Source organism: Urocitellus parryii, chromosome 6 (genome assembly GCF_045843805.1).
Source record: "Urocitellus parryii isolate mUroPar1 chromosome 6, mUroPar1.hap1, whole genome shotgun sequence".
In the NCBI taxonomy this organism is placed as follows: domain Eukaryota; kingdom Metazoa; phylum Chordata; class Mammalia; order Rodentia; family Sciuridae; genus Urocitellus; species Urocitellus parryii.
Window position 1 is genome coordinate 63038187 of NC_135536.1, and position 26111 is coordinate 63064297.

The 26111-nt window shown below is 47.4% G+C and overlaps 1 protein-coding gene across 1 annotated transcript in view; it reads right to left on the reverse strand.

The window, feature by feature from the left end:
* Plekhd1 (pleckstrin homology and coiled-coil domain containing D1) overlaps window positions 1–21587 on the reverse strand; it is a 37585-nt gene extending 15998 nt beyond the window's left edge. The window contains exons 1-6 of the mRNA XM_026385207.2: window positions 21011–21587; window positions 11204–11297; window positions 10741–10830; window positions 10514–10590; window positions 9660–9751; window positions 8630–8682 (exon numbers count right to left, since the gene is read on the reverse strand). Of these exons, the coding sequence (XP_026240992.1) occupies window positions 8630–8682; window positions 9660–9751; window positions 10514–10590; window positions 10741–10830; window positions 11204–11297; window positions 21011–21159 (555 nt within the window). The 5' untranslated portion in view covers window positions 21160–21587. The remainder of the gene's footprint in view (window positions 1–8629; window positions 8683–9659; window positions 9752–10513; window positions 10591–10740; window positions 10831–11203; window positions 11298–21010) is intronic.
* Window positions 21588–26111: the final 4524 nt, after the last annotated feature.

Sequence of the window (26111 nt, forward strand, 5' to 3'; positions counted from 1 at the left end):
AGTAAAATTGGTGTGTTAAGAAAGTAGAAAATATGGAATTATGGACTTGGGCTGTTGCTCAATGGTAGAGTGCTTGCCTAGCATATATGAGGCACTGGGTTTGAGTCTCAGTATCATGTAAAAATAAATAGATAAAATAAAGGTCCATTGACAATGAAATTTTTTAGAAAAAAAACTGAATCATATAAAATGCACAATTAAGCTGGGCATGATGTTGCATGCCCATAATCCCAGTGACTGGAGAAGCTGAGGCAGGAGGATCACAGTTTGGGGCAACGGTGATTAATAAAAAATAACAAAGACTGGAGATGTAGCTTCATGGTAAAAGTACCTCTCGATCAATCCCCCGTACTAGAAAGAGCAAAAAAGAAAACACAATTAAAATCACAGAAGTAAGAAAATGTGTGGAAGACAAAATAGATACAAATAGGGCTGAGGATGTAGCTCAGTGGTAGAGCACTTGCCCAGCATGAGTGAGGCCCCGGATTTGATCCCCAGTACTGGGGATAGAAAAAAGGAATAAATAACAAGTGTAATAAACAGAAAACAGGAACAAATATGATAGATATCAATTCAACTATATTGAATGTCGCTTTATATGTCAAAGACCTAAACACAGCAACTAAAAAGCAAAGATTATCAGAATGGATTAAAAAAATATTCAATATATCTATTGTCCATAAGAATCCATTTTAATGGATTAAAATTAATTAATCCTTTTCTTTTCTTTTCTTTTGGTGGTAGAACTGGGGATTGAACCCAGGGCCTCATACATGTTAATCAAGCATTCTATGAGTGAGCTACATCCCCAGCTCAAGAAACTCACTTTAGATATAAAAACACGTATTGATTACAAGCAAAAGATGGAGAAAGATATACCCATACTAACAGTTATCAAAAGAAAGTAGGAATAACTATACTAATTTCAGATAAAGCAGACTTCTGAAAAAGAAGCTGGAAAAGTCATCAAGAATAAAAAGAGGCATTACATGGGCTGGGGTGTAGCTAAGTGGTAAAGTGCTTATCTATCATGCACAAGGCCCTGGGTTTAATCCCCAGAACTGCAGGAGTGGGGGTAAGAGGCAAGAGGCATTATGTAATGATAAAGCGGTCAATACTCCGTGAAGATATAGCAATATTTAATATGTATGCTCCCAAAACAGAGCATCAAAATATAGTACATGAGAAAAAGACTGATAAAATTGAAAGTGGCAATAAATGGATCCACCAATATAATTAGAGACTTTGACACCATAAATCATAAACTGACATCATAAATTGACAGAGAAGTAGGTAAAAAGTCTATACAGACATAGTTTAACTCAACAACTGGATTTAATTGGCATCTGTTATGCACTGAATGTTGGAGTTCTCTAAAAGATTTATTTGTTGAATTTTGTAGCACTAATTTCCACTGTGTAAATATATGATCTTTTGGAAGTAAGTAGGATTAGATGAAGTTATGTGGGACTCTCCTGATTGCACAAGAGACACTACAGAGCTAGCTCTTTTTTTCTCCTTGTGTCTGTACAAGAAGCACACAGTGAGATGGCAGCTGCCTACACACCAATAGAAGAGGGCTCAGAATAAAACCTGTGTTGCGGGCATCTAGAACTATGAGAAATAGGCCATAAGATAGCCCTTAACAAATTTAAAAGAATAGAAAATCATCCAATGTTTTCTATTAAGCCACAATGGAATTGCACTAGAAATAAATGACAGAAGGATAATGAAAAACTGGGCAAGGTGATGCACACCTGTAATCCCAGCAGAAGCTTTGATAGGAGAATCACAAGTTCAAGGCCAGCCTGGCAACAAGGTGAGATCCTGTCTCAAAAAAATAAAAATAAATGGGAATGTAGCTAGCTCAATAGTAGGATAATTGCTTAGCATGTGTAAGACCCTGGGTTCAATCCCCCTTCCTAAAAAACAAATAAAAAAACCCAGTGAAATTGGAAATAGGAAATAAATAAAGGAAATCAAGAAAACCAAAATCTGGGTTTTTGAAAAGATCAATAAACTCCATAAGCTGGGCTAATTAATAAAAAATGCAAAGACACAAATTACTAATATCAGAAGTAGAATTGGGGAAAAGGAGATATCACTACAGACAAGATAGACATTAAAAGGATAATAAAAGGGGCTGGGGCTAGGCACGGTGGCACATGCCTATAATCCCAGCGGCATGGGAGGCTGAGACAGGAGAATCGCAAGTTCAAAGCCAGCCTCAGCAACAGCAAAGCGCTAAGCAACCTAGTGAGACCCTGTCTCTAAATAAAACACACAATAGGGCTGGGGATGTGGCTCAGTGGTCGAATGCCCCTGAGTTCAATCCCCAGTACCCCTAAATAAATAAATAAATAAATAAGGGACTGGGGTTGTAGCTCAATGATAAGAGCACTTGGCTAGCATGTGAGGCACTGGATTTAATCCTTAGCACTGCATAAAAATAAATAAATAAATAAAGGGATTGTGTCCATGTATAACTAAAATTTTTAAATGATAATAATAGAATATATGAGCAACTCTATGCCCACAAATTTGATAACCTAAATGAATGGACCACTTCCTTAAAAGGAATCTGTCAAAATTCACACAAGAAGAAACAGACAATCTGAATAGACCTATGTCTGTTGAGGAAATTGAATCAATAATTAATAATCTTCCAAAACAGAAAATACCAGACCCAGATGAGTCCCCTAGTGAATCTCACCAAAATTTGAGAAATTATGCCAGTTTTCCACAATCTCTTCCAGAAGACAGAAGCAGGGGAAATACTTTCTAACTTATTTTATGAAGCTAGCATAACCCTAGTACCAAAACTCAACAAAGACATGACAGGAAAAGGAGGATACAAATCAATATCATCACTCACATCAATGTAAAAATCCTCAACAAAGTATTGGCAAATTGAATCAAATGATGCATAAAAGGAATTATACAACATGTCCAAGTGGGATTTACCCCAGGTACACACAGTTAGTTCAATGCTTGAAAATAAATTGATGTAATCCATCACATCAACAGGCTCAAGAAGAAAGACCACATGATCATATTAACATATGCAGAAAAATCATTTGACAAAGTCCAGTACTTGCTGACAATAAAATCTCTCAGCAAACTAGGAATAGAAGGGAATTTTCTCAACTTGATTAAGAATATCTACAAAAAAACATATAGCTGACACCATATTTAATGGTGATAAACTAGAAGCATTTCCTCTAAGATCAGTAATAAAGCAAGGATGTTCCTTCTCACTACTGCTTTACAACAAAGTTCCAGAAGGCCTAGATAATTGGTAAGACAAGAAAAAGAAATAAATAGCATGCAGATTGGAAAGAGAGAATAACTCCATCGTTTTTCACAGATGACATGATTATTTCTGTAGGATATCCAGGAAAATTGACACACAAATTCCTGGAACTCATAAGCAATTGTAGCATTGTTACAAAGTTAATGTATACAAGTCAATTGCTGTCAGTTATTATGGCACACAGCTTTAATCCAGCTACTTGGGAAGCTGAGAGAGGAGGATCACAAGTTCGAGTCAGCCTGCACAACATAGTGAGACCCTGTCTCAAAATAAAATAAAAAATTCTAGGGATGTAATGCAGTGGTAGAGTATTTGCCTAGCACGTATAAAGACTTGGATTCAATTCCCTATACCAAACAAATGAAAACAGTCGATTGCTTTCCAATATACCAATAGTGAATAAATGGAATTTAAAATTAAAAATATATACCCACTTATATTAGCATCCCCTAAAAATAAAATACTTAGATCTAAATTTTAAAAATGTACAAGATTTATGTGGAAAACTACAAAACTCTAATGAAAAATATGGAAGAAGAATGGAGAGATATTCCATGTTCATGGATAAGAAAACTGTATATTGTCATGTGTCATTTCTTCCCTACTTGATCTATAGATTCAACACAATCCCATCAAAATACTAGCACATCATTTTGTGGATATTGGCAAACTGATGCTAAATGTTATATGAATAGGTATGCGACTCAGAATACCCAACTCAATATTGAAGGAGAACAAAGTAGAGAAGAACTGGAAGACCTATGACACCTAAAACCATGTGGTATTGGGAAAAAAAACAGGCAAATCAATAGATCAGAATAAAGAGACTAGAAATAGGCCCATATAAATATTGTCAACTTATCTATGACAAAGGAGCAAAAGTAATATAATGGAGCAAAGACAGTCTTTTCAATAAATGTCCCCACAACAACTGGACATCCACATGCAAAAAAAAAAAAAAAAACAGGAAAGAAAGAAACAAGAAATTAAAAAAATAATCTAGACATAACCTTTAAACCTTTTACAAAAATTAATAAAAGTATAAAACTCCTAAAGGACAGCATAGGTGAAAATCTGGATGACCTTGGGTATAGCAATGAGTTTTTAGATACAACATCAAAGGCATGATTCATGAAATAAATAGTGAACTGGATTTCATTAAAAATACAAATTCCTGCTCTGTAAAAGACAATGTCAAGAAATGTGATTGCTGGATGATAAGGTAAAAGGATATCAGTTTTGTAAGAATCTGCTAAACCATCTTCCAAAGTGGCTGTATGATTTTCAGAAGACAAGTCATAGAGTGGGAGAAAATATTTGCAAACACATCTGATAATTGACTGTTATTCAAAATACATAAAGTACTCTTAAAACTCAATATGAAGGTCTGGGGTTGTGGCTCAGTGGTAGAATGCTTGCCTTGCATGTGTGAGGCACTGGGTTCGATCCTCAGCACTGCATAAAAATAAATAAATACAATAAAGGTATTGTGTTCATCTACAATTAAAAATACTTTTTTAAAAACCTTAATATGAAAATGAATACCCCATTTTTTAAAAAGAGCAAAAGACCTTAACTGACACCAAAAAAGATCTATAGGTGGCAAATCAGCATATGCAAAGATGTTCAACATTATTATGTCATTAAGTAAATGCAAATTCAAACAACAATGAGATAACACAACACATCTATGAGAATGGGCCACAATCCAAAACACTGGCAACACCGAACACTAGCCAAAGTGTGGAGCAACAGGAACTCTCATTCACTTCTGACGGAAATGCCAAGTGGCACAGCCACTTTGGAAGACAGTTTAGCCGCTTCTTACAAAACTTACATACTCTTTCCATATGATCCAGCAATCACATGCCTTGTTACTCATTCAAATGAGCTGAAAATGTATGTCCACAAGAAAACCTATGCATGGATGTTTATAGCAGCTTTATTCATAATTGCCAAAACTTGGAAGCAACTGAGATGTCCTTTAGACAATATTATTCAGCACTAAAAAGAAATGAGCTATCAAACCATAAAAAGACATGAAGGAAACTTAAATGCATATTACTAAATGAAAGAAGCCAATCTGAAAAAACAACATAGAATATAATTCCAAGTGTATGATATTCTGGAGAAGGCAAAACTATGGAGACAGTAAAAAGATTGCCAGGGGTTATTGGGGAGGGAGAGATGAATATCTGGAGCATGGAGGATCTTTAGGGCATCAAAACTATTCTATATGATATTACAATGGTGGCTACATGACATTACATATTTGTCAAAATCCACAGAATGTACAACACCAAGAGTGAACCCTAGGGCTGGGGCTGTAACTCAGTGGTAGAGCACTTGCCTGGCATGTGTGAGGCACCGGGTTTGATTCTCAGCACTTCATATAAATAAGTAAAATAAAGGTCCATTGACAAGCTGGGCATGGTGGTGCATGCCTGTAATCAACAGCTCAGGAGGCTGAGACAGGAGGATCGTGAGTTCAAAGCCAGCCTCAGCAAAGATGAGCTGGTAAGTAACTCAGTGAGACTCTGTCTCTAAATAAAATACAAAACAGGGCTGGGGATGTGGCACAGTGGTCGAATGCCCCTGAGTTCAATCCCCAGTACCCACCCCCCCAAAAAAGTGTGAACCCTAATGTAAAGTATGAATTTTGGGTGATAATGTCGTGTCAGTGTAGGACCCTCAATCATAACATGACTGTCACCGTGGTGTGGGACATGGAGAGAGGGGGAAGTGGGGGCAGCAGGACTCCATACTTTCTATCCAATTTTGCCGTGAACCCCAAGCTGCCTGCTTGCTCTGTTCTTTTACACTTTAATTTCACCTATGATTTTTTTTTTTTTTTTTTAGTACCAAGGATTGAACCCAGGGGCACTTAACCACTGAGCCACATCCCCAGCCCTATTTTGTATTTTATTTGGAGACAGGGTCTCACTTAGTTGCTTAGTGCCTCACTTTGCCGAGGCTGGCTTTGAAGTCGTGCTCCTCCCACCTTTCTGCACATGGAGGGTGCCAGACTCCGCCATCATACACTGGGCCTTTCCATTCCACAAAGCACCTACATTCTGTTCCCTTGAGCCTCACTGCAACCCAGGAGGAAGGTCGAAGCTGGCATTTCTTTTATCAGACATCACAGATGGATAATCTGAAGATCAAAGGCTTCGACTGACATTCCCAAGTTCATGCTGTCAGTCATAAAACTGAGACTCTCATCCAGGTCTCTTGAATCCAGTCCCTGAGACTTCCTTTTGGGCAGGCTGTCCCCTGAGACGTCACAAATCTGAAGAACCTTCATCTTATCACTGGTCCATTGTACCAAAGGCCTTTCTATGTGGCCCAAAGCACACCCCAATTTCTGCCCTGCCGTGAAATGGGGAAGGAGGAAGGGACAGGCAGACTCATCCTATAGATGAGAAAGTAAAGGAGAGAAAAACTTGGACAGAGTGACTCAGTGGTGAAGTCAGGAATAGAATCCGAAACCTATTCTTCTCTAGACAAGCTGCGGACAAGGAATCCAGCTCTCCTGGTTTTTTCTCCCCTGCCCGCCTGAGCAGCCTCCCCTGTGGGCACCAGCGGGATTGGGCTTACACCCATCATGGGCCAAAAAGAGAGTTCACTGCTGACAGCCTCCTTCCTCCAACGCGCTGTGGCACCCAGTGAGGCCTGTGTGCAGTGGGTCCCCGCTGTCCTAATTTCCTGGCTAAAGACCTAGATAGAGTATCTAAATTTTCCTCCGGCCGACTGCTGCCCCAGATTTAGCCTCTCTGATGGATAAGTCTCTTCCCCTGCCGGAGGCCATGCCTGTCACCCCACCCCACCCCAGGCTTCCTAAATCACATTTTGTTGTGTTTTGTTTTTTTGAGACAGAACCTTCAACAGGCAACCCTCCTGCCTCAGCTCCCGTGTACCTAGGATGACAGGTGTGAGCCACCACACCCAGCTCACCTATCTTCAAGGTGCTGACATACAACACACCAAATTCCCACTTAAAAGGTGTAAGACTGAATGGAGAAAATACCAACATTCTAATGAAATCTAGATGAAAGCCTGGGATACGGAGGCCCCCACCCTTGCGGGGGTGGAAGAGACATTGTGGTCAACACGACAGTCCTCAAATCCATACCTCTAAGAACAAATCCTCTGTGGATTTTTGTGTTTGTTTTGTAACCAACAAAATGGCTCTTAAGTCCAGTTGGAAGAATAAATGGGCACGGAAAATCTGACAAATTTTTAGAAGAAAAATGAAGGTGGACTGTCCTACTGGATTAAAATCAAGATGTAAAGTCGAGAGAACAAAGTTATTCACCCATTGATTCATCCCACAGTGCCAAGCTCCACAGCTGGCCTGGGAGCGAGGAAAAGTGACAAGGCAAAGAGAAGTAGAATCAATGGTGCCTCTCTCTGTGGGCTCCTCTGCACAAGCCACTCTGTAGCTTCTGCCTCAGGCAGTTCACATGTGGGATGGGCCCGTAATTAATATTAACACGAGCATATCAACAAACATTCAATAAACATGTCTTACGGGCCAATCGCGTTATAGGTAACACCTTTAATCTTCACCGCATCCTTAATAAGATGGGTTCTATGATTGTCATTTTTCAGATGAGAATATTGATGTGCAGAGAGGTTAAATAATTTGTCTGAGGTCACACAGCCACAAGTGTGATGGGAGATACAAACACAGAGAGCCTGGCTCTGGATTCCATACTGCCAACGAGTACTCACCCCCTGCCCTTCGGGTGTCAGAAAGACTCCTCAGAATAGGCGAGGCTCAGTGCTGCCTAGAGGTTTCAAATGAAGCGAACTTCAGTGGCTCCCATGAAGCCAAGAGTCTCCTGAACCACAGGCAGCTTCAAGTCAGCAATGAGCCTGCTCAGGACTGTATTGTTGGCAGAGAATGAAGGAACCTCTGAGATCATCAAACCCATCACCCCTACAGTGTCAGAAGCCCCTGATAAATAACACAGGCCATTACAGCCTCCTGGGAATCTCTGTGACAAGCCGCTTTATAAAATTTTTGGAGAACTTCCTTAGAAGATGGTCACCTCCCCTTTTTACTTTCCTTTGGAGGGTTGGCAAGGAGAAATGCACTTCCTGCCAAGAATCTATAGCAGTTGCAAGCACTGTCATTGCACCGGGCTCCCGGCCCCGCCCGGTCTGATGTTCCAGCCAGTCGCTGGGTGCCCAGCCCCCTCGTCTCTCCCTAATGCTGGAAGCACGTGTTGGGAGACAGCAAGCAGCAAGCGAGGCTATTAAGTATTATGGGGAGGCAGTGACAGAGTGACAGTGGCCTCCCTGTGCACCTACCTCTCTCTGCTCCCGCTGAAGGCAGAGTTCTTCTGTCTCTTCCATCAGTTTGTCTGTCAATGCAAGCACACCCTCACAGACGGCTCTCTCACAGTGGAAGTCCTGAGGCAGGTGCCCAGGGTGGTCTCCATCATCCCCAGCATCTCCCCAGGAAGAGGTCAGCACCCCTGCTAGCCAGGGACTGGTCCCGCTTCCCTTCTTTCTGGGTATTGTTCCTGCTTCATGCATTCACAGGGCCATGACAGGGCCTTGTCCTTGGGAGCTCAGGTGAGTCCCATGCATCCCCCAGGGCTGCTGTGGCTGGGCTGATCCTCAGCTCCACCCCCCCCACCCCCCCACCCCTGCCACTGCCTGCACTGGTGTCCAGCTAGTGGGGAGGGCAGAGTCTTAGTGGGAAGGGGAACCATGCTGGGGCCCAAGTGCCTAAGCGGGCAGAAGGGGAGGGGTCCCAGGCAAAGCATCGAGCCCCAAGTCTGCCCATCTTCTCTCTTGGCATAGGGGCCTGGAGCCCTGTGGCCAAGTTCAAGGTGGTCCTGGCGTGGGGAGGGTTTGGGGTGAAGTGTGGGATTCAGGCGCCCAGGGTAGGATAACTGCATCTTCATTTAAGGAGCTCTCACTGCAAGCCCTACATGAGCACCTGCAGCATTTTCTCATGGGACCAATGAACCCGATCTCCATACCACCTCTGAAAGCTGGGGAATATCCTTATCTCCATCTTAAGGAGGAGGAAACTGAGGTTTAGAGAGACAAGCACCTAAAGACACAGAGAGCTGGTAGGGAAATGAAAAGGCCAGGTGCAGACCCCTGACTCCTGGCCACCAGGCTCTCCTGCCTCCAGCCATGCTGGCCAGAGGACATTTGTGTCCCCATAAAGCCCTCCAGGTGTGGAGCTGGTCTCTGGTTCTTCATGGCCTGCTGAGTCCCACCTGGACACCCACCCGGGATCCTCCACCAAGCCTCTGGCTATATCCTAGGCCCCCAAGTGCTCCCACTAGGGAACCTCAGGTTCCAGTCCACCCCTCCAGCCAACCTAAATATTCTTGCTTTTCCTTAGCCAACTGCAGCCCCTGGGCCTCCAGGCTTTTGATCATGGCTTCTCCCAGCTGGGCATTCTTCCAGGTCCTGGGAGTGAGGGCAGGTGGCACAGAGGAGAGAAGAGGAAGAAATAAGATTGTTAGACCACGAGGATCTAGGAGAAAGAGCAAGTACGTGTTTTGTACTCGCCTATCCAGAAACTCAGCTGACTGTCACTCTGGCACCCAGGGCTCTGGGCACACCACCAGCATGGATCACTTACAGTAACTGGAGACTGGCCCAGGCTGCAAAGTGGGCCACCAGGGACCAAGAGCACTTTCAGAGCAGGGAAGAGATTTCTTCCCAGGCAGCTTCCTATTCCCTGAGTACCAGTCACCAAGCACGAGGCCACATGCAGGGTGGGACTCAAGTATTGTTTATTGGATCAACAGTGTGATCCAGCTCAAATAAGCAGGTGCCAGGACAGGGATTTATGTGCAATTGGACAGTGTTGGGCACTCACTCTGGTCCTTGCTAGGATCAATTCCATACTTGAGGAGGTGAGATAGACATGAGCAAGTACCAAATACAATGAGTGACTGATGCTGGATTCACTTCCAAGAGCTGGAGACACACAGTGTTCATGTCTGCTACCTGTGACCCTAAATACTTTCCAAGCTCACTTGGGGGACCCGCAGAGATGCTCTAAGAGCTGGTCTGCCTCCTCTCACCCATCCTAGCCAACTCCCACTGCCCTCTCAGTGTCCACGAGGATCCCAGCAGAGAGGCAGGGAATACACGGTGGGCCCAGCCTGTCCCCCACCCCCTGAGTCTGGAGCCCCAGATGCCCTCCTGGCTGTGAGCACTTACACCTTCCCAGACTCCTGGAGCATCTCCAGCCACTGCGTCTGTTCAAACTCGGACTCGGCAGCCAGCAAGACATTCCCCTGCCAGGAAGAGGAGCCATGGGTGTGCTGAGAGGTGGCCCCTCGGAGGGTCATGGAGGCCCACTCTGCTCCCCTACAACACAGTCCTGGGCATGGACACCTTCCTGGGCCAGGCTGATTTTCCCAGGCCGAGGGGAGAACTTCACTTACATGGAAGTCCTGATGGGAGATCTTCATGACATAGGGCATGCTGGGCTCTTCCTTGGCCTCCACCAGGCAGCCCCCAAGGGGTATGACACCCTGTGGAAGAACCAGAACAGGCAGCCCCACCCACCCAGCTCAGGTCACTTGGGGCCTCTGGGGATAAAGCCAGGCTCTGCCAAGACCTCCAAGGTGGACCTGACCTTGGGGCTACTGAACCTGACCTTGTGGCTGCTGGACAGAGGCCAGAACTGACTCTCAGAGGGAAGAAGAAGGGCTGGGGCAGGCTCCAGGGTACAGGAAAGTTGGGGTCGAGCCTGGGAGGCAGGGCAGGGGGTCTTGTGCCCTGAGAGAAAATTTGCTTTCCAGACTCCCTGCTAGACCACTGCAAGACAAAGGACAGCCCCCCAACATCCCCTAACATCTCCTTGGGACCCTCCCCCACTGTGGCCCTGGAGAGGGGCCACCTCACCTTAGGATGTATATTGAAGTATTTGTTGGTTTCAAAGCTCTTTTTTTCACTCTCAGAGTAGTAAAGCAGAAAGCTCTCTTTGATAATGAAAAACCTACAGCGGTGAGGGGGAAGGAAGGGGAGAGTTAGGCCCTGGGGGACAACAAGAGTGCCTTTGTAGCCCTGGACTCACAGAGGAGCCCACGGGGCCACCAGCTTATGCTCCTTGCAGGACCCTAAAAATGGAGGTCATGCTGCTCCACCCAAAATACCCTCCCTCTGCTCCTCAGGGCTGGCTGTCTATCCCCCAGACCCACCATCCTAGGTACAGCAGGACACCTGAAGTCCTTCCCCCTCAGGTTCCTGCACCCCTTGAACTATCATCTCCAGTTACTTAGAGTCTCCTCCAGGTAGAATAGGAGGAGGGTAAAAAGACACATGACTCCAAGGTGAGTCTTTTGGTGTAATCTTGAGAGCGTGCAACCAAAGGGAATGGGTACAGGTTGTTGGGGCCACATCTGCAGAGCCTGACACCCTCGTGGGACACCTGCATTCCTTTTTCTCTTAGACTGCTCCACGGCCTCCTTCTGGGACTTCGGATCCCTGGACCTCGATGCTTTCTGAATTTTGAGGAGGTGCATCCTCAATGCCAACCCCCAGGGCCCTTCCCTGGGGACTCTTATAAAACTAATGATTAAAGCTAACTTTGATAAGACACCAAATGCCCCACAGGGGGAAGATCCAGTTTGGTCTCAAAGGTCCTGAGGCTCAGAGACATCCCAAGTACTGGCTCCTTCCTCCAGGGCCACTGTTATAGCGCTACAATATGAGCAGAAAGTAGGGAAGATTCTCAGTTGTTGAGTGTGTGGGTGTGTGCATGGAGGAGAGTTCAAAGCAGGGGTATGTTGGACTGCTAAGATGGACTCCCAGTAGTCAACAGTGTGACTCTCAGCTGCTGTGCATTCAGAGACACAGCATCAATGGCATGACATGGGCCAGGGAAAATACAATGAAAATTAAATACTACAGAACCTCCCTGCCCTCCTTACCAAGAGCCACTGCAGAACTTCAGTGACATTCTGGGCCTCTCACAGCTGACTCTGTCCATGCTCAGCTCTCCCACCACTTCTACCCTTCAGTGTCTCTGTGCTCCAGGGGAGTGTGGAGCCCGCTGCCTCCCTGCTCCTTGCATGACCCTGCAAATGGAGGTCATGCTGCTCTACCCCAAATGCCCTCCATCTGCTCCTCATCGGGCTGCATGCTCCTCACCCAATGCTGACGTCTGGGCCCCTCCTGCACTTGAGGGGTACTTGGCACTCGGCACTCACTGCCACAGCCTACATGCTCTGCTTGTCCAGAGAGGGCTGCTAGTTTCCTGGAGGGTGGGGCCACACCACTTCTGTCCCATGGACTGAAGTGGGTGTGCCCTGCTTTTTCCAGGACCTCACAAGAGTAGGTGAGAACATGGGCTTCAGCATCCAACAGACTTGCCCTTTTCCAGGTGGGTTGGGAGACCCTTGGGGAGGTAGCACAGCTCTGAGTCTTAGTTTCTTTGTCTATAGAGCTGGGGCGAGAACACTGACCTTATGTGATTGTTGGGAAACCAAATGAGCCTGTGCTCATCACTCTGCCAGTTGGCGAGGACCCAGGACACCTGGCATGAATATGTACCTCCCCATATAAGGTGAGACAAGCAGCACAAGCTGCCTCTACCCCTCTCAACAGCTTCTGAAATATTGCTGTGTGCTGCCTGACCCCCCAATTCACATTGAAGCCCTAACCCCAAATGTGACTGTATCTGAGGTGGGAAGGTAATTAAGGTTAAATGTGCTAAGAGGGAGGGGCCCTGTTCCTATAGGCCTGAGCCTTGACAAAAAGAGGAAGGTTCTCTCTCCTTTTTCTCTGGCCCTCTCCCTCTCCCTCTCCCTTTCTCCCTCCCTCTGTGTCTCAGGCTCTTTTCCTCCCTCTTTTTCAATTTCCCCTCCCCACTGCCCTGTGCAGAGAGTTGGCCCTCTGGGAAACAGGAAGAGGTCCTCCCAGAACCTGACTCTGCTAGGTAATGGGGTGGGGCAGGGGTTATACTAAGCAGGTGGGCAGAAGAAGCTTAATGAAGAAGGTGAGGGAAGAGGGGAGGTGCCCCAGGCAGAAAACTTGCAGAAGCAAGGTCCTGAGGCAGGAGCATGCCTGGCTCTGGCAGGAACTGCAAGGCTGAAGCAGAGGGAGCAAGACCAAAAATGGCTGGGCCAGCTCTTATAAGGCCCTGTGGCTGAGATTAAGGAGTGAGCCTACATTTTTTAGCTCTTACCACAAATCTTGCTTTCCTGTGAGCAGTTACCTCTGTTAACTCCTGGAACACTCACAATTACCCTAGGAAACAGGTGCTCCCTGCATGTTAAACAGAGAGGTGACATGACTTGCTGAAGGTCACAGGGCTACTTGGTAGAGGCTGTGTTTTTCTCTGAGTCATGGAGGGCTTTGAGCAGAAATGGCGTGGCCTGATGTACAAAAGGCTTACCTGGCTCTGGTGTCAAGGACAGATTTGGGGGAGGAGGCAGAGAAAAGGGGACGTGGTAAGAGTTGCCGCCATGCATGATTAGAAGGCAAGAAAAGATCGAGAGGATGGGAGTGTGTAGCTATCCTAAACTCAGGCCTTGGTTCCCTTGAGTGCAGCTTGAGGGTAAGTACAGTCACACTAAGGCTTAGAAGACTGTGGAAAGATTCAGGACGTGTTTACTTTTCTTATGACTATTAGTGTTTATTTTCTGAGGTTCCTGCTGGGGTCCCCCTCTGACCTCCTCTCCCATTTGGGCTCACACAGCCCCTGCTGGAGGGAGGCTTTTTTGCTCTCCCTAGTCCTTAGGACCCTCCCCACCTGCCCCTTTGGGTTGTGGGGAGCCCAGTGAATGTGGATAAGGGTATGTCAGCATGGCTGCCTCCTCTCTCCAGTCTTAAAGAACAGAATTTTCACCTATAGATTAAGGAACATTTAGAAGGCAGCAAGATGCTCACTTTGCCAATTGTTTTATTGATGCTCCCTTTTTTGGTACCAAGAATTGAACTCAGGGGAATTTAACCCCTGAGCCACATCCCCAGCCCTTTTTTACAGTTTATTTTGAGACTGAGTCTCACTGAGTTGCTTTGGGCCTCACTATGTTGCTGAGGCTGGCTTCAAACTGTGGATCCTCCTGCCTCAGCCGCCCAAGCCGCTGGGATTACAGGTGTGTGCCACCGTGCCCAGCATTGATATTCTCTTATTTAGATTTCTCACCAAAACTATAAGGGATGGAGGTGTGTTGTTTCTATTTCAATGAGGCACAGAGAGATTGAGCCACTAGTAAGTGGCAAACTTAGAACCCAGTTAGTTGTCTCTGCTGAAGACCCGCAGATGCAAGGTCCTGAGGCAGGAGCATGCCTGGCTCTGGCAGGAACTGCAAGGTAAGTCAAGTCACACAAAGGCTTAGAAGCCCAAGCTCTCAACTGCCTGTGCCCTAGGCTTCCTCATCACTTATGACCCAGAATTGTTCACATATATCCCTAGAGCTGATCTTGGCAAAGGAACTGCAAACTCCTGCTCAGCTCGGCTCACAGAGCATTAAGGAATCACCTCGATGGGCAGCTGCTATGCTATACCCTATGGAAAATGAGTCCCTGCCCTCAAGGAGCTAGGAAATGAATGAGGAGAGAGAACATAGAAATCAATAAACTAAAAAATAGCTAATGTCTATCAAGCTCCTTATATGTGTTAATTCATTCACTCCTTATAAGAGGTAGGTGAGGAAACTAGAGCGCAAGAAATTAAGTAATATGCCCCAGATTACACCGCTGGTAAACGCTAGGCTACTTGTAAAGGATGTAGGGCAACATTGTAAAACAGCAGGGTACACTGCGGTAATACAGAGCACCGGGAGGATCACTGTGACATTGTCAAGCACCAAAATGTGGCATCAGAGTCTGTTTGTATCAGGGCACAGGAGGAGTGCCCAGCAGGGGGACTGAATGGTTTAGGGGCCCAGCCAGGGGAGTTCTCTGAGAGGCTTTCACGGCTGAGCAGGATTCTGAGGAGTAAATCTAAATATCTTAGGAATTTGGGAGGAAGTAGAATGGCCAGTGAGAGTCCAGACAGAAAGAAGGGAATATGCAAAAACTAGTGTGATCCAGGTCATCAAAACATGTCTGGTATTATAGGCAGATAAGTCCAGAAGGGGTGGCCAGTGTGGGGGTGGGGCCACTAAGGAGGGAGTTAAGGTCAGAGAGAGACTCAGAGCAGAGTCAGGGAAGTGGCAGTGGGTTTTGAGCAAGTCCTGTGAGGTTAAATTGTAGTGTTAGACATGGGGTGTGGTGGGGTGGGGTGGGGTGGGAACTTGAGGAGACCATGGCCAGGTAAAGGGACAACTTAGAGTTAACAGGAGATAAAAACTATCAGGGCTTGTTGAACAATTAGACCAGGGCAGGTGATGTGAATCTGGGGAGACACCAGAGGATTCTAATTTGGTTGACAGGATGAACATAGGAGCCATCTAGCATGAACTGGGGAACCAGGAGGGGTTTTATTTTATTTTTTAAATTTTTTTTGTAGTTGTAAATGGACAGAATGCCTTTATCTTATTTATTTAGTTTCATGTGATGCTGGGGATGGAACCCAGTCCCTCACATATGCTAGGCCAGCGCTTTGCCACTGAGCTACAGCCCCAGCCTCCAGAAGGGGTTTTCTTAAGTTCTGTCCTCCTTTCTCCCACCCTTGTGCTCTGGATTCAATAAGGTCTCAACCAGAGTTTTATGGTTAACATTGGGTTCCTGAGAGATCCACCTGGAGCCGAGGAACATGCAGGCACCTTCCCAGTGGGGAGGGTCCTGTTAGAAAGGCCTCGTCAGTCCACTGGATGAGCTCCTTGTGGTTTCAAGATGCAAATGCCCAATTTGGGAGTAGGATCTGGGAGGGACTTTGTATAACAAGAGTGAGAGAAATTTGATGTTGGGGCAAAGGTTGAAGGGCAATGGGGTAGAGGAATAATGGGGGGAGGTGCAGAAGAGGAACCCAAGAAGATGCAAGAGTTTGAGTCCTACAGGGTCAAGAGAGGATGGTGGACATAGTGGGCTTGAGAAACAAGGCAGCTAAGACTCAGCATGAGGGTGTTTACACCTCTATAACCTAAGTGTTCCTCTTCCTCCTTGGTGCCACACCTGCCCTTCAGCTCAGCCTGCTAGACCCATGACCACCTGGTATAAGAGGCTGGGTTGCCCGTGTGGCAGTGGGAAAGGGTAGAGGAGACCAAGGAATGAACTGAGTCCCCCCTCTGCTAGAGCAACAGAGACACCTACACCAGCCAGCTAGCAATTTACGTTCAGGGGGTCTAGGTTTAGAGCCTCCAGGTGGGAGCAGGAACATGGGTACAGGATGTAGACTCCCTGTAGCATTTGATCTTGGGGCCAAGGTTACCTCACTTTCAGGAGGGCAAGAGTCTGGAGTTAGGTGTGAGTTACATTTCCTGGGAAGGCAGAACATCCAGTCTGGCTGCACAGACTTCCAGAATATGTCCAGCCCTTACTCCCCTCAATCTGAGCTCCTCAGATCCTAAGAGTGGGTATGGGGGTTGAAGCTGGGAAAGGACAGCTTATCAAGTGTCCTTACAGAAGTGACAGAAGGGAGATGGAAGTGGCAGAGCCCCCAGTGTTTGTTCCTTCTTGTCCAAAGGCCTGTATGCTCAGGGGGTGCTCATCCTGACCTATGCTGCTTGGCTAGCGTTGCATCTGAGACAGCAGGTTGGTTGGCAGGGGGAGTGTGTCGGCTCCTGGAGAGATCAAATTCAAAGAGGTTCAAACAATTTTTTTATCAGAACTCTTCAAACAATATAGCAAAGGCATGTTCAATGCACCAAACACACACTACTGTGGAGACACTGGTGGTGCCCTACCACCTGGTCCCCACTCCCTGGGGTAGACTCAAGGGACCTCTAGAATCATCTGTGGAACACAGTTTAAGAAAACACAATTTGAGCTGGGCGTGGTGGCGCACGCCTGTAATCCTAGCAGCTCCAGAGGCTGAGGCAGGAGGATCACGAGTGAGGCCCTAAGCAACTCAGTAGTGAGACCCTGTCTCTAAATAAAGTATTTAAAAGGGCTGGGGATGTGGCTCAGTGTTAAGCACCCCTGGGTTCAATCTCCAGTACCAAATAAGCAAACAAACAAAAAACCTCACCTCACCCTCACTTTGTAGATGAGACACTGGCAGCCAGTTAGGAGACATGCCACAGCCTGGGACACACAGCTAGTCAGTGGCAGAGCAGGGACTGAAACTCAGAGCTCCCGCCTTTCAGCCTAGCTTCCAGTTCCACCATATCCACAGCTGCTCTCAGAAGAAACTTCTTTCTATGTTCAAGTCCCGGATGTAGGAAGCTGAAATGCCTTCAAGCTTGGGGTCTGCCGCACCCCCTACCTACCCTGCCCCCCCACCCCCCCCACCCCCCGGCTGAGACTCATTTTCAAACAGGACATCAACAGCCACTAAGGAAAGGAGTGGGAAAGAAGTGAGGTTTGTTTGCACAATTAACTCACTTGACTCCAGTAGACCTGTCTGTCTGGACAAATCTGACCCCAGTGAAGCCTAAATTAACGGGTGTGTCATTTCATTTTATGGCTGTGTGGTCCAGAGACTTTGCCCATCTCCTTGATGATGGGTAGAGGGATCTGGAGACACTTGACAAGGCACATTCCCCCTGCCTCTGTGCCCCAATTTTCCTTCCTATCAGTGGGTATAGGGAATAGCAATCCTGGGATAAGAAGAAGGTAATGTTTTCCCAGAGAGTGAAAAACACTATGAAATCTTTAGAATAAAGTAAGTCGCTCACTATTTTCTTGGGGAAGACACTGTCCTCCAAATCCCTCTCCTTCACCAATGCTGAAAGAGATTCCCTGCTCTGTCACCTCCCCCCATCCTTCCCACACATACTTGCAGGAATCCCAACCTTCCAGCTGCCTCCTGGCCAAGCCTCCGCCCCCTCATGCTGCCACTCTGATAGAAGTTTGGAGAACACAGGTTGATTATTAAAAGGGAGTGGGTGTGGCAGATTCTTGAGCCATGTCTGCAGGTTGCAGATCTGCAACACGTAGGTGCTGTTTCCATGGAACTCTGGGTACCTGATGGGCACCATGAGTCTTAGCTCCCTGGGGCAGAGATCTACCATTCTGCCCAAGAAGGAAAGAATTGGCTGGGCCCTCTTCATCAGGGGCTCTGGTCTTAGGAGGCATTCATTTGGGAGAGGGGCTAGAGTGTTGGATGAAGTATTGAATCTGAGAAGCCTCTGGTTACTTGAGCTGACCCTGGCTGAGGCTGGGACTCCCTAATCTGTTCTCCTTGTCTCAGAGCCTCCCAGGTCTGGGTACCTGCATCACCACTGCTCACAGCCTAAGGTGAGGACAGAGTTATTGAATCACCCTCTAAATACCTCCCCAGATTCCCTTCCCTTTTCTAACTAATGCTTTTGATTCCCTTCCCCTTCTGTTGCCTATGGGAGACTAGAATGTGGATTGGACTGAGCTCAGGGGGTCCTCCCACCCCAGGAAGGAAGGGCTGCTTGGGTAGTGGGGGCTGGAGGCATGCTTCCTAAGGCAGGCCCCAGGGGAAGAGGGTTTATAGAACCCAGCCAGCCCCAGGCAGTTCTATCCTGCCCACTCATTATTTATGCAGTACAGACAGAGCCTTTCTAAGCCCTCTCTCCTTAGCTGCCCAGCCAGGGCATCGACCGCTCTGCAGTGGCAAGCCTTGTTCCCAAGCTTACCCTGGCTGCTAATTAGCTGAGGTCCAGAGACTCCACCTCACAAATGGGAAACTGGGGCGCAGGGGGCCCTGCTGGGAAGCAAGAGGGAGTTAAGTGGATCATCAGGCCTCCCCCACTCCCAGACCCACCCAGGCTAGCTGTTGCTGACTCAAGGCTAAATCTGTGGTATATGTGTGTGTGTGTGTGGAGAGAGAGAGAGAGAGAGAGAGAGAGAGAGAGAGAGAGAGTGAGTTAGTTAGTTCCAGAGTATGAAACAGAGGTCATGAACAGAGGCCTGAGCCCTGAGGAGTGGGAGTCTTTTCCCAGTGGCAGCTCCAGAGGAAGGAAGTGAAAATCTTCTCTAAGGGGGTTAGAGGGCTAGACTTGAAGTTGTATTTGTGGGTCACATGCATTGTTCTGATTTAGACTGGATGTTTTTTAGGGTGGCTGTGGGGTTCACTGATGAGATTCTCTGGGTACCCCAAACATATCACTGTGGTTAAATTGGGAGTCTACCCTGGATGCTTCTCAGCCCCCAAATTAACTGTGGGTCCAGGTCCCTACTGAAACTATAGTGGTAAGGGGGCCCAGGGGACATGAGCTGGGGGTCCCAGACACCTAGCATTTACTGGATGCAATCAGGTGAAAATGCCTGGCCAGAAAAGTATTGGCTGACAAGACTCAGAGGCAATACCTGGGACAGCAGCCAGACCCAGTGGAGAGGAGTGTCTGCTGCCTGGAGCAGCTGAGGCAGAAGAGGGGAGGGGACATTCTGCTAATGGCACTTGCATCTCAAGAAGACTTCCCACCCCCACTCAAGAGCCCAGGCAGAGACAGGCTGCTCCCCACCCTCAGCGGCTACAGCTCAAGCAGTTCAACCCTGGAAGCCCCTCATACAATCTTCGTGCTGCTGCAAATCTCCATTAAGAGCATCAGAGGTAAGAATTTTGGAGGAACTCAAAGAGTGTGTATTACATTAAATCTCAGAAATCTGTCAAAAGTAATAAAAATACATAAAACCGGGTATGGAAAATATGAAATGCTGTCCACAGCTTCATTTGTTCTGCAATTTTATAGGAATATTAAATTATTCATCAGAATTGAACATCAGAATATGATCTGTGATCCTAAGAACATTTGAGGCCCCTCTGCTCAGGATAGACTCTTGGTATAGGATGGGGAAAGGGTATATAGATGCACCCCTAGTTTCCTGGAAGGGTCACAACCTCCAGGGAAGGGCTGTGACAGGGTCTAAAGTTCTCTAGGCCATACAAGCAGCAAATCTCAGAACCAAAGTTGGCTTGAGGATAAAAACTGTGCAGAAGATGGCCCATGGCACCTGAGGCCAGTTTTGGGAGCTTCCTGCAAGCCCAGAGCTATAAGATTCCCCTTGTCCCAATACCAAAACCTCCCAGGCCATTTGTTAGTGGCAAGTGGCTATTGACTTCTGGGGAGTCCTCTCTGAGGGAGGATGAGGAAGCTGGTGCTGAAGGATGGGGCTGGGGCTGCTGTGGATTTCTCCATCCACTACCACTTCCAAAGGATCAGTCCTTTGAGCAGAACCAATGTATCCCCCCCCCCCCCGCCCCCATCCAGGTGGGGATGGCACAGACTTTTCCAGGCCCTGCTCTCTCTCTCCTGGCCTAAGTCAGAAGCTGGCTCAATAGTGTTCCACCTCTAGCCAGCTCCTCTAGACCTGGGTGTGGAAAACGAGTTGACAGTAAAGGTCCGGAAAGACGTCTTGTGGCTGAAGATGGGGCTTCTCCTTTGGAGGCAGAGTCTGGCCCAACTTGACCTGCTACAGCCCTGATCTCAGCCCACACCCAGGCTCCCCACTAGGGACTCAGTTTATTCCACAGAGAATTCACTACCTCCCCCAGGCGGGTGGTCCCACTCCAGCTCTAGCGGCTAAGATCCACATCTTTCATGGGGAGCCAGTGCAGAGTGAAACGGAGCGAGATCAAGGTCACAGAGGAAGGCAGAGGCGGAACAGTGACTGGAAGTGATGGGAGGTGTCCTGAGACCGGGAGCTCCCTTCCCGGAGGTCCTCTGGGGGCTCTGGGGACGCACTCACCTCCGGGACCACTTGGCTGACGGCCTCCCGAAGGGCCGCTTCCACAGCACCCCGTAGAGCTGCACTTTGGTACTGATGTCCAGCGCGTCGGAGTCGGCCTGCTCTAGGGACGGCGAGGGCGACACGGAGTTGGACTTGGACGTGAACATCCTGCCTCAGCCGGGCTGACCCCGGCCGGGCCCACGCTCTCCCCGGGGGCCAACAGGGACCGGGTGGACGGTGGGAGGCAATGGGGGTGGCGTTCGCAGACGACTCGGGGCACCGTGGGGGCGCGTCCCACCGAGCGGAGATGCCGAGCAGGCCCGGGCTGGAGCTGCTGCATTAAAGCGCGCGGGGCACCGAGCTCGGTGATGAGGGCCGCGGGGCTGGCAGCCGGCGGCTGGGACTCAGGCTCGGGATTGCCGCGGGCCTGGCGGGAACTCCGCGGGGAGGGCAGCTCAGACGCGCGCCCGCAGCATCTCCCCCTCCCTCGGTGACAGCCCTAATTCTGGTGTCCTCGATTGGCTGAGAGTGGCAGGTGAGCCAGCTGGAGGCCGACCCCCAGCACCAATCAGGGCGGGCGCCGGCTGGAGGGCCCTGCTCCCGGCGTCCGGAAGGTCCCGGCGGGTGGTGCGGCCGAGGATTTGGCTACAGAACCTCCCCGCCCCCACCCCGGGCGCCCAGCATTCCTCCAGTTCCCTCTGGCGTGCAGCACCTGCATCGAATCACGGGACAAGTCTCTTTGGGATGGGCGGGAGTCACTCTGCAGAGACCTACTCCCCAGTGGGTAGAGGAGAGGAAGGATCTCGGGCGTGGAGTCAAAGAACTGGGTTTGAGATTACAACTCAGACTTTGGATAGTACTGTAAACTGCAGGAGCCTTGATTTTTTTCACCTGTATAGCGGTACCTTTTGGGGCAGACCGGTGACCAGGTAAGTGCCTAGGTGCTCGCTCCAAGAGGAGGCTCCATCAAGATTTGGTCTCTGCCCGGCCTCTCTTGTGGATTTCGCTTTGCACCGCCGCGGTCGCCTCTCTCAGATCGGATTTCTTTTCCTGGAACTTGGTTGCCTGTGTCGGCATTTGGCACTCAATGCTAATCTCAAACTGTCAGTGCAGTTTGTGATTTATCTGCGCGCCTGGCCAATACTCCCTAGGGATGCTTGTTACATTCATTTCGGCTTTCCTTGGGGTAGGTATTTAGTGACTGTCTCACTTTCTGGCCAGGCAGACAACTGCCCAGTCTCTGGGGAACGCCTTCCTCCCAGCGGGTGGAAAGGCTGGGTTAGCACTGCGACTGACTCTTCAAATGCACGGAGTTTGCGCAGTAAGACGCAGCTCCCAGACCGCACAGTCTACCTTCCCCAGGCTGAGGAGCTGGCCACAAGTCACCGTTGACTTGTGCCCTTGAGGAATCACTTTCCCTGCTCAAGGTCTCTGATTCCTCATATGTGAGATGAAGATTGTAACAGAAACTTGGAAATGGGTAGCCTGAAGGCCAAATTAATTTTCAGCTGGACATATTAACTTGCCCCAAGCTAAAAAAAAAAAGAGGTATACTTAATATATTGTAAAATGAACAGATCTTAACTACTCATTTGGTGAATGTATACACCAAATAATGTATACACCACATACATCATGTAACCACTAACCAAAGCAAACACAGAACATTTCCCTCATGCTAGAAAGTTCCCTCTTGCCCCTTTCTAGTCAATTCCTCAGCACCATCACTACAATCACTTATCACTCTTATCATCATTTTCACATCATCTTAACATTTTTGACCTGAATGCCTAAAGGGGTACTATCCAGAGACCCTATAATCCTCTATTGTCTTACCTGCCTGGCTCCTCCCTGTATTTGAGTTTGTGACCCATTTAATACCTGGAAATGTTCCCACATTAGGAGTCTTACTTTTCTAAGATGGCTACTAAAGGCTTTGCCTTAGGCCTGGTGCAGTGGTGCATGCCTGTAATCCCAGCAACTAGGGAGGCTAAGGCAAGAGGATCACAAGTCTGTGGCCAGCCTCAGCATCTTAGTGAGGCCCTAAGGAATTTAGCAAGAACCTATCTCCAAATAGAAAATAAAAGAATGTAACTCAATGGTAAATTGTCCCTGGGTTCAAGTCCCAATATCAACAATCAAAACTTGCCTGTGTGTGCAGTTCACTGGTCAGGGCAGAGACAGGACTTATAGATGATACATGCAAGGAAGAAGCATGCAGAGACATGTGACTTGTTTTGGGTGTCCACTGTGGCTGTAGTGGTGGTCATGGGGAGGCGAGTTCCTGGTAGCACACAACAGTTGCATGAGAGTTCTGTGGCATTAAGCTTCCTTCTCACACACTGTACAGAAGGGTTTTGAGTATTGTTTTGGAAGCTTTGCCTATCTCTTTGGCCTTCCTCATATTCTTTTAGTAAATTCATCCCTTCTCTAGTTTTGATCACTTGTGGTGAGTTTGTGAGCCATCACTAGGAGATAAAGTCAGGATACCAGGAGTCATTTTGAGACATCCTTCGAGGAGATGAGTAGTGTGAGCCCAGATGATCCTAGGAAGGGCTTAGTTTCTTCAGTGGAAGAAATGGACCCCAGGTTTTTTCAATAGCGGAGGGAAATCGATCTTTGCCCATTCCTTTGCAAATAAGACATCTGGACATGATGTAACTAACAGTGGCAAAGACTGTGTGGAAATACCACTGGAGACAAATAACATGAATTTGATCAATCACTAGATACTTGAGTGACTTCTGTCCCCCTCAACTAACAGCCCAAGTCATGCCAGGTCAGCTGTGGAAGATGTTTCTGCTTTTGCTATGTCCTCTGCCCAGAAGTGCCGAATGCTTGGCCAAGAATTCTGGGGAGAACAAAACAAGTCAGAGGCAAGTTCAGGGCCCCAGGTCAAGTGGGTCAGGGATGCCCAATCTTACCAGTGAGACCAGTCCAGAAATGCAGGTTCCCTTAAAGTGTCCCCCTCCTCTGCTGAGGTGCAGAGTTGATGTTCTCTGTGGGCTGTTTATGATTTACCTATTTCATCTAATAGGCCAGGAGGTACACATTATTTTTAATTTCCCAGATGAGAATCAAGTTTTTAAAAGTTGTCTACTTGAGGTCACACAGCTGATCATTTCCTAGAATGTGATAGGCTCACAAATCCATGTGGAATGAGGAAAACTGGCAGAATCAAACACCTTGATTTGATTTAAATCCCAAGCCCAGACCCTTCCTGCAGCAGTATAGGGCCATGTGAATTAAAGTTTGGACTGGAAAAATTCTAGATCCCTTTCAGTCTTTTTTTTTTTTTTCTTTTCCAGTACTTTATCGTCAACTCACCTAAGAATCAATGTTCCTGTAGAGCCAAAAAGACAATTCTTCTTGCACTGTAAAATTCTAGCCTTGAAGCTAAGGGACTCCCGACAGTGAATGTATACTTGCATAATGTGACTACTGTCTGGGGTTCAGCTCTCTGATCTTATGCTTTATTTATTTAAAAAAAAATTTTGTAGTTGTAGATGGCAAAATGCCTCTATTTTATTTCAATATGGTGCTAAGGATCGAACCCAGTGCCTCACACATACTAGGCAAGCACTCTGCCACTGAGCTACAGCCTCAGCCCTGATCTTATACTTTAGCTACAGTGAGCCAGATACAGGCTCACTCAAGCCAGGAATGGGCAGCAGAACATTCCCCGTCAGGAATGTTGATAGGGTCTCCCTGGAATCACATCCTGACTGGGCTACCAAAGTTCCCAGAACCCTGGGCGAACAAAAATGGCTCTTCCATAGCACCACTTCCACTGCTCCCCCACCAACGGTCCTTGACCCCACCCTCAGGTATGCAGGCTATGGTTTTTCTACTTGTTTCCAGGCTGGTGCCAAGTGAAGGACCCAGGAATGCTGCTACTCTGGCTTCTCTAAGGTATCCCAGCCCAGCACCAGTGTCAATTTGATGACAGAGCTGGGCCCAAGCTTTCCTATAGGACCAAGTAGCAGAAGTGGGAGATCTGGGCACCAGGCTGGGCCCTGGAGCAGCATCAGGTGTCCTTTACAGAACCTCTTTCTTTTTTTTTTTTTTTTTTTGAGAGAATTTTTAATATTTATTTCTTAGTTCTCGGCGGACACAACGTCTTTGTTGGTATGTGGTGCTGAGGATCGAACCCGGGCCGCACGCATGCCAGGCGAGCGCGCTACCGCTTGAGCCACATCCCCAGCCCCTACAGAACCTCTTTCTTCCTTCTGAGGTAGGTGGGCTCTTAGGGAGAGAGGAAAAGAGACCTTTAGTAGATGGCAACAAGATGACCAGTCATGCTTGTCCTTCTAGTTAGGTGAACATAGCATATGTTTGGAATGGATCAACTAGAATAAAAACATAATTAATTTAAGTGTCACCAGATTCGAAGACTTATACAGTGTGCCCACAACTGATATATGGCTAGACAGCTTAACAAGAGGAACATTCTGAACCTCAATTATCAAATCAGTGTCACACAACTTGATTTTCAGAGAAGCTTGCTGAGAACCTGCACATTTCTTCCCAGAAAAATCACATATATAGTCAATTGAGGGCACCTCACTCATCTCTCTTCTCTGGGAAGACATGTGCTTATTGGGTACATACACCTTTGCTGTCCTTAAATAAATCTTCGCTTGTGCCTTACTTCTGATGCATCCTAGAACTTCGAATGGCAAAAATCCAGAATGAGCCTGGGCCAGGATGAGGTCCCATTCTTTTCTTTGGAGGGAACTCCCTGGACCCCTGTCTGGTGACATTAGGACCCCAATTTCCTCACTTGGATTCCCATTCTAGAGTCCATGATAAAGTCATGGTACTGATTTCAGCTGTAACTACACCCTTCTCTTGGTGCTGTGGATCTTTGCTGATTCTTCTGTTCTAGCCCATGTCTATCCTCCTGGTTTGGAGTTTTTCTGTGTGTTTGCTTCTCTTCATAGTCAAGGAGACTGTGAACTCCTTGAGGATCGGGGGTGGGGTGGAACATGTAGTACCTCACTGAACTGATTCTCTTTGCTTGGTCTCTAGCCAGGGGTTGCAGTTTCCTGTTCTATTTTTGCTTACCAAATGAATTCTGACCTCTCAGACTCTGACTTCCCTATAGAATAGAACCTAT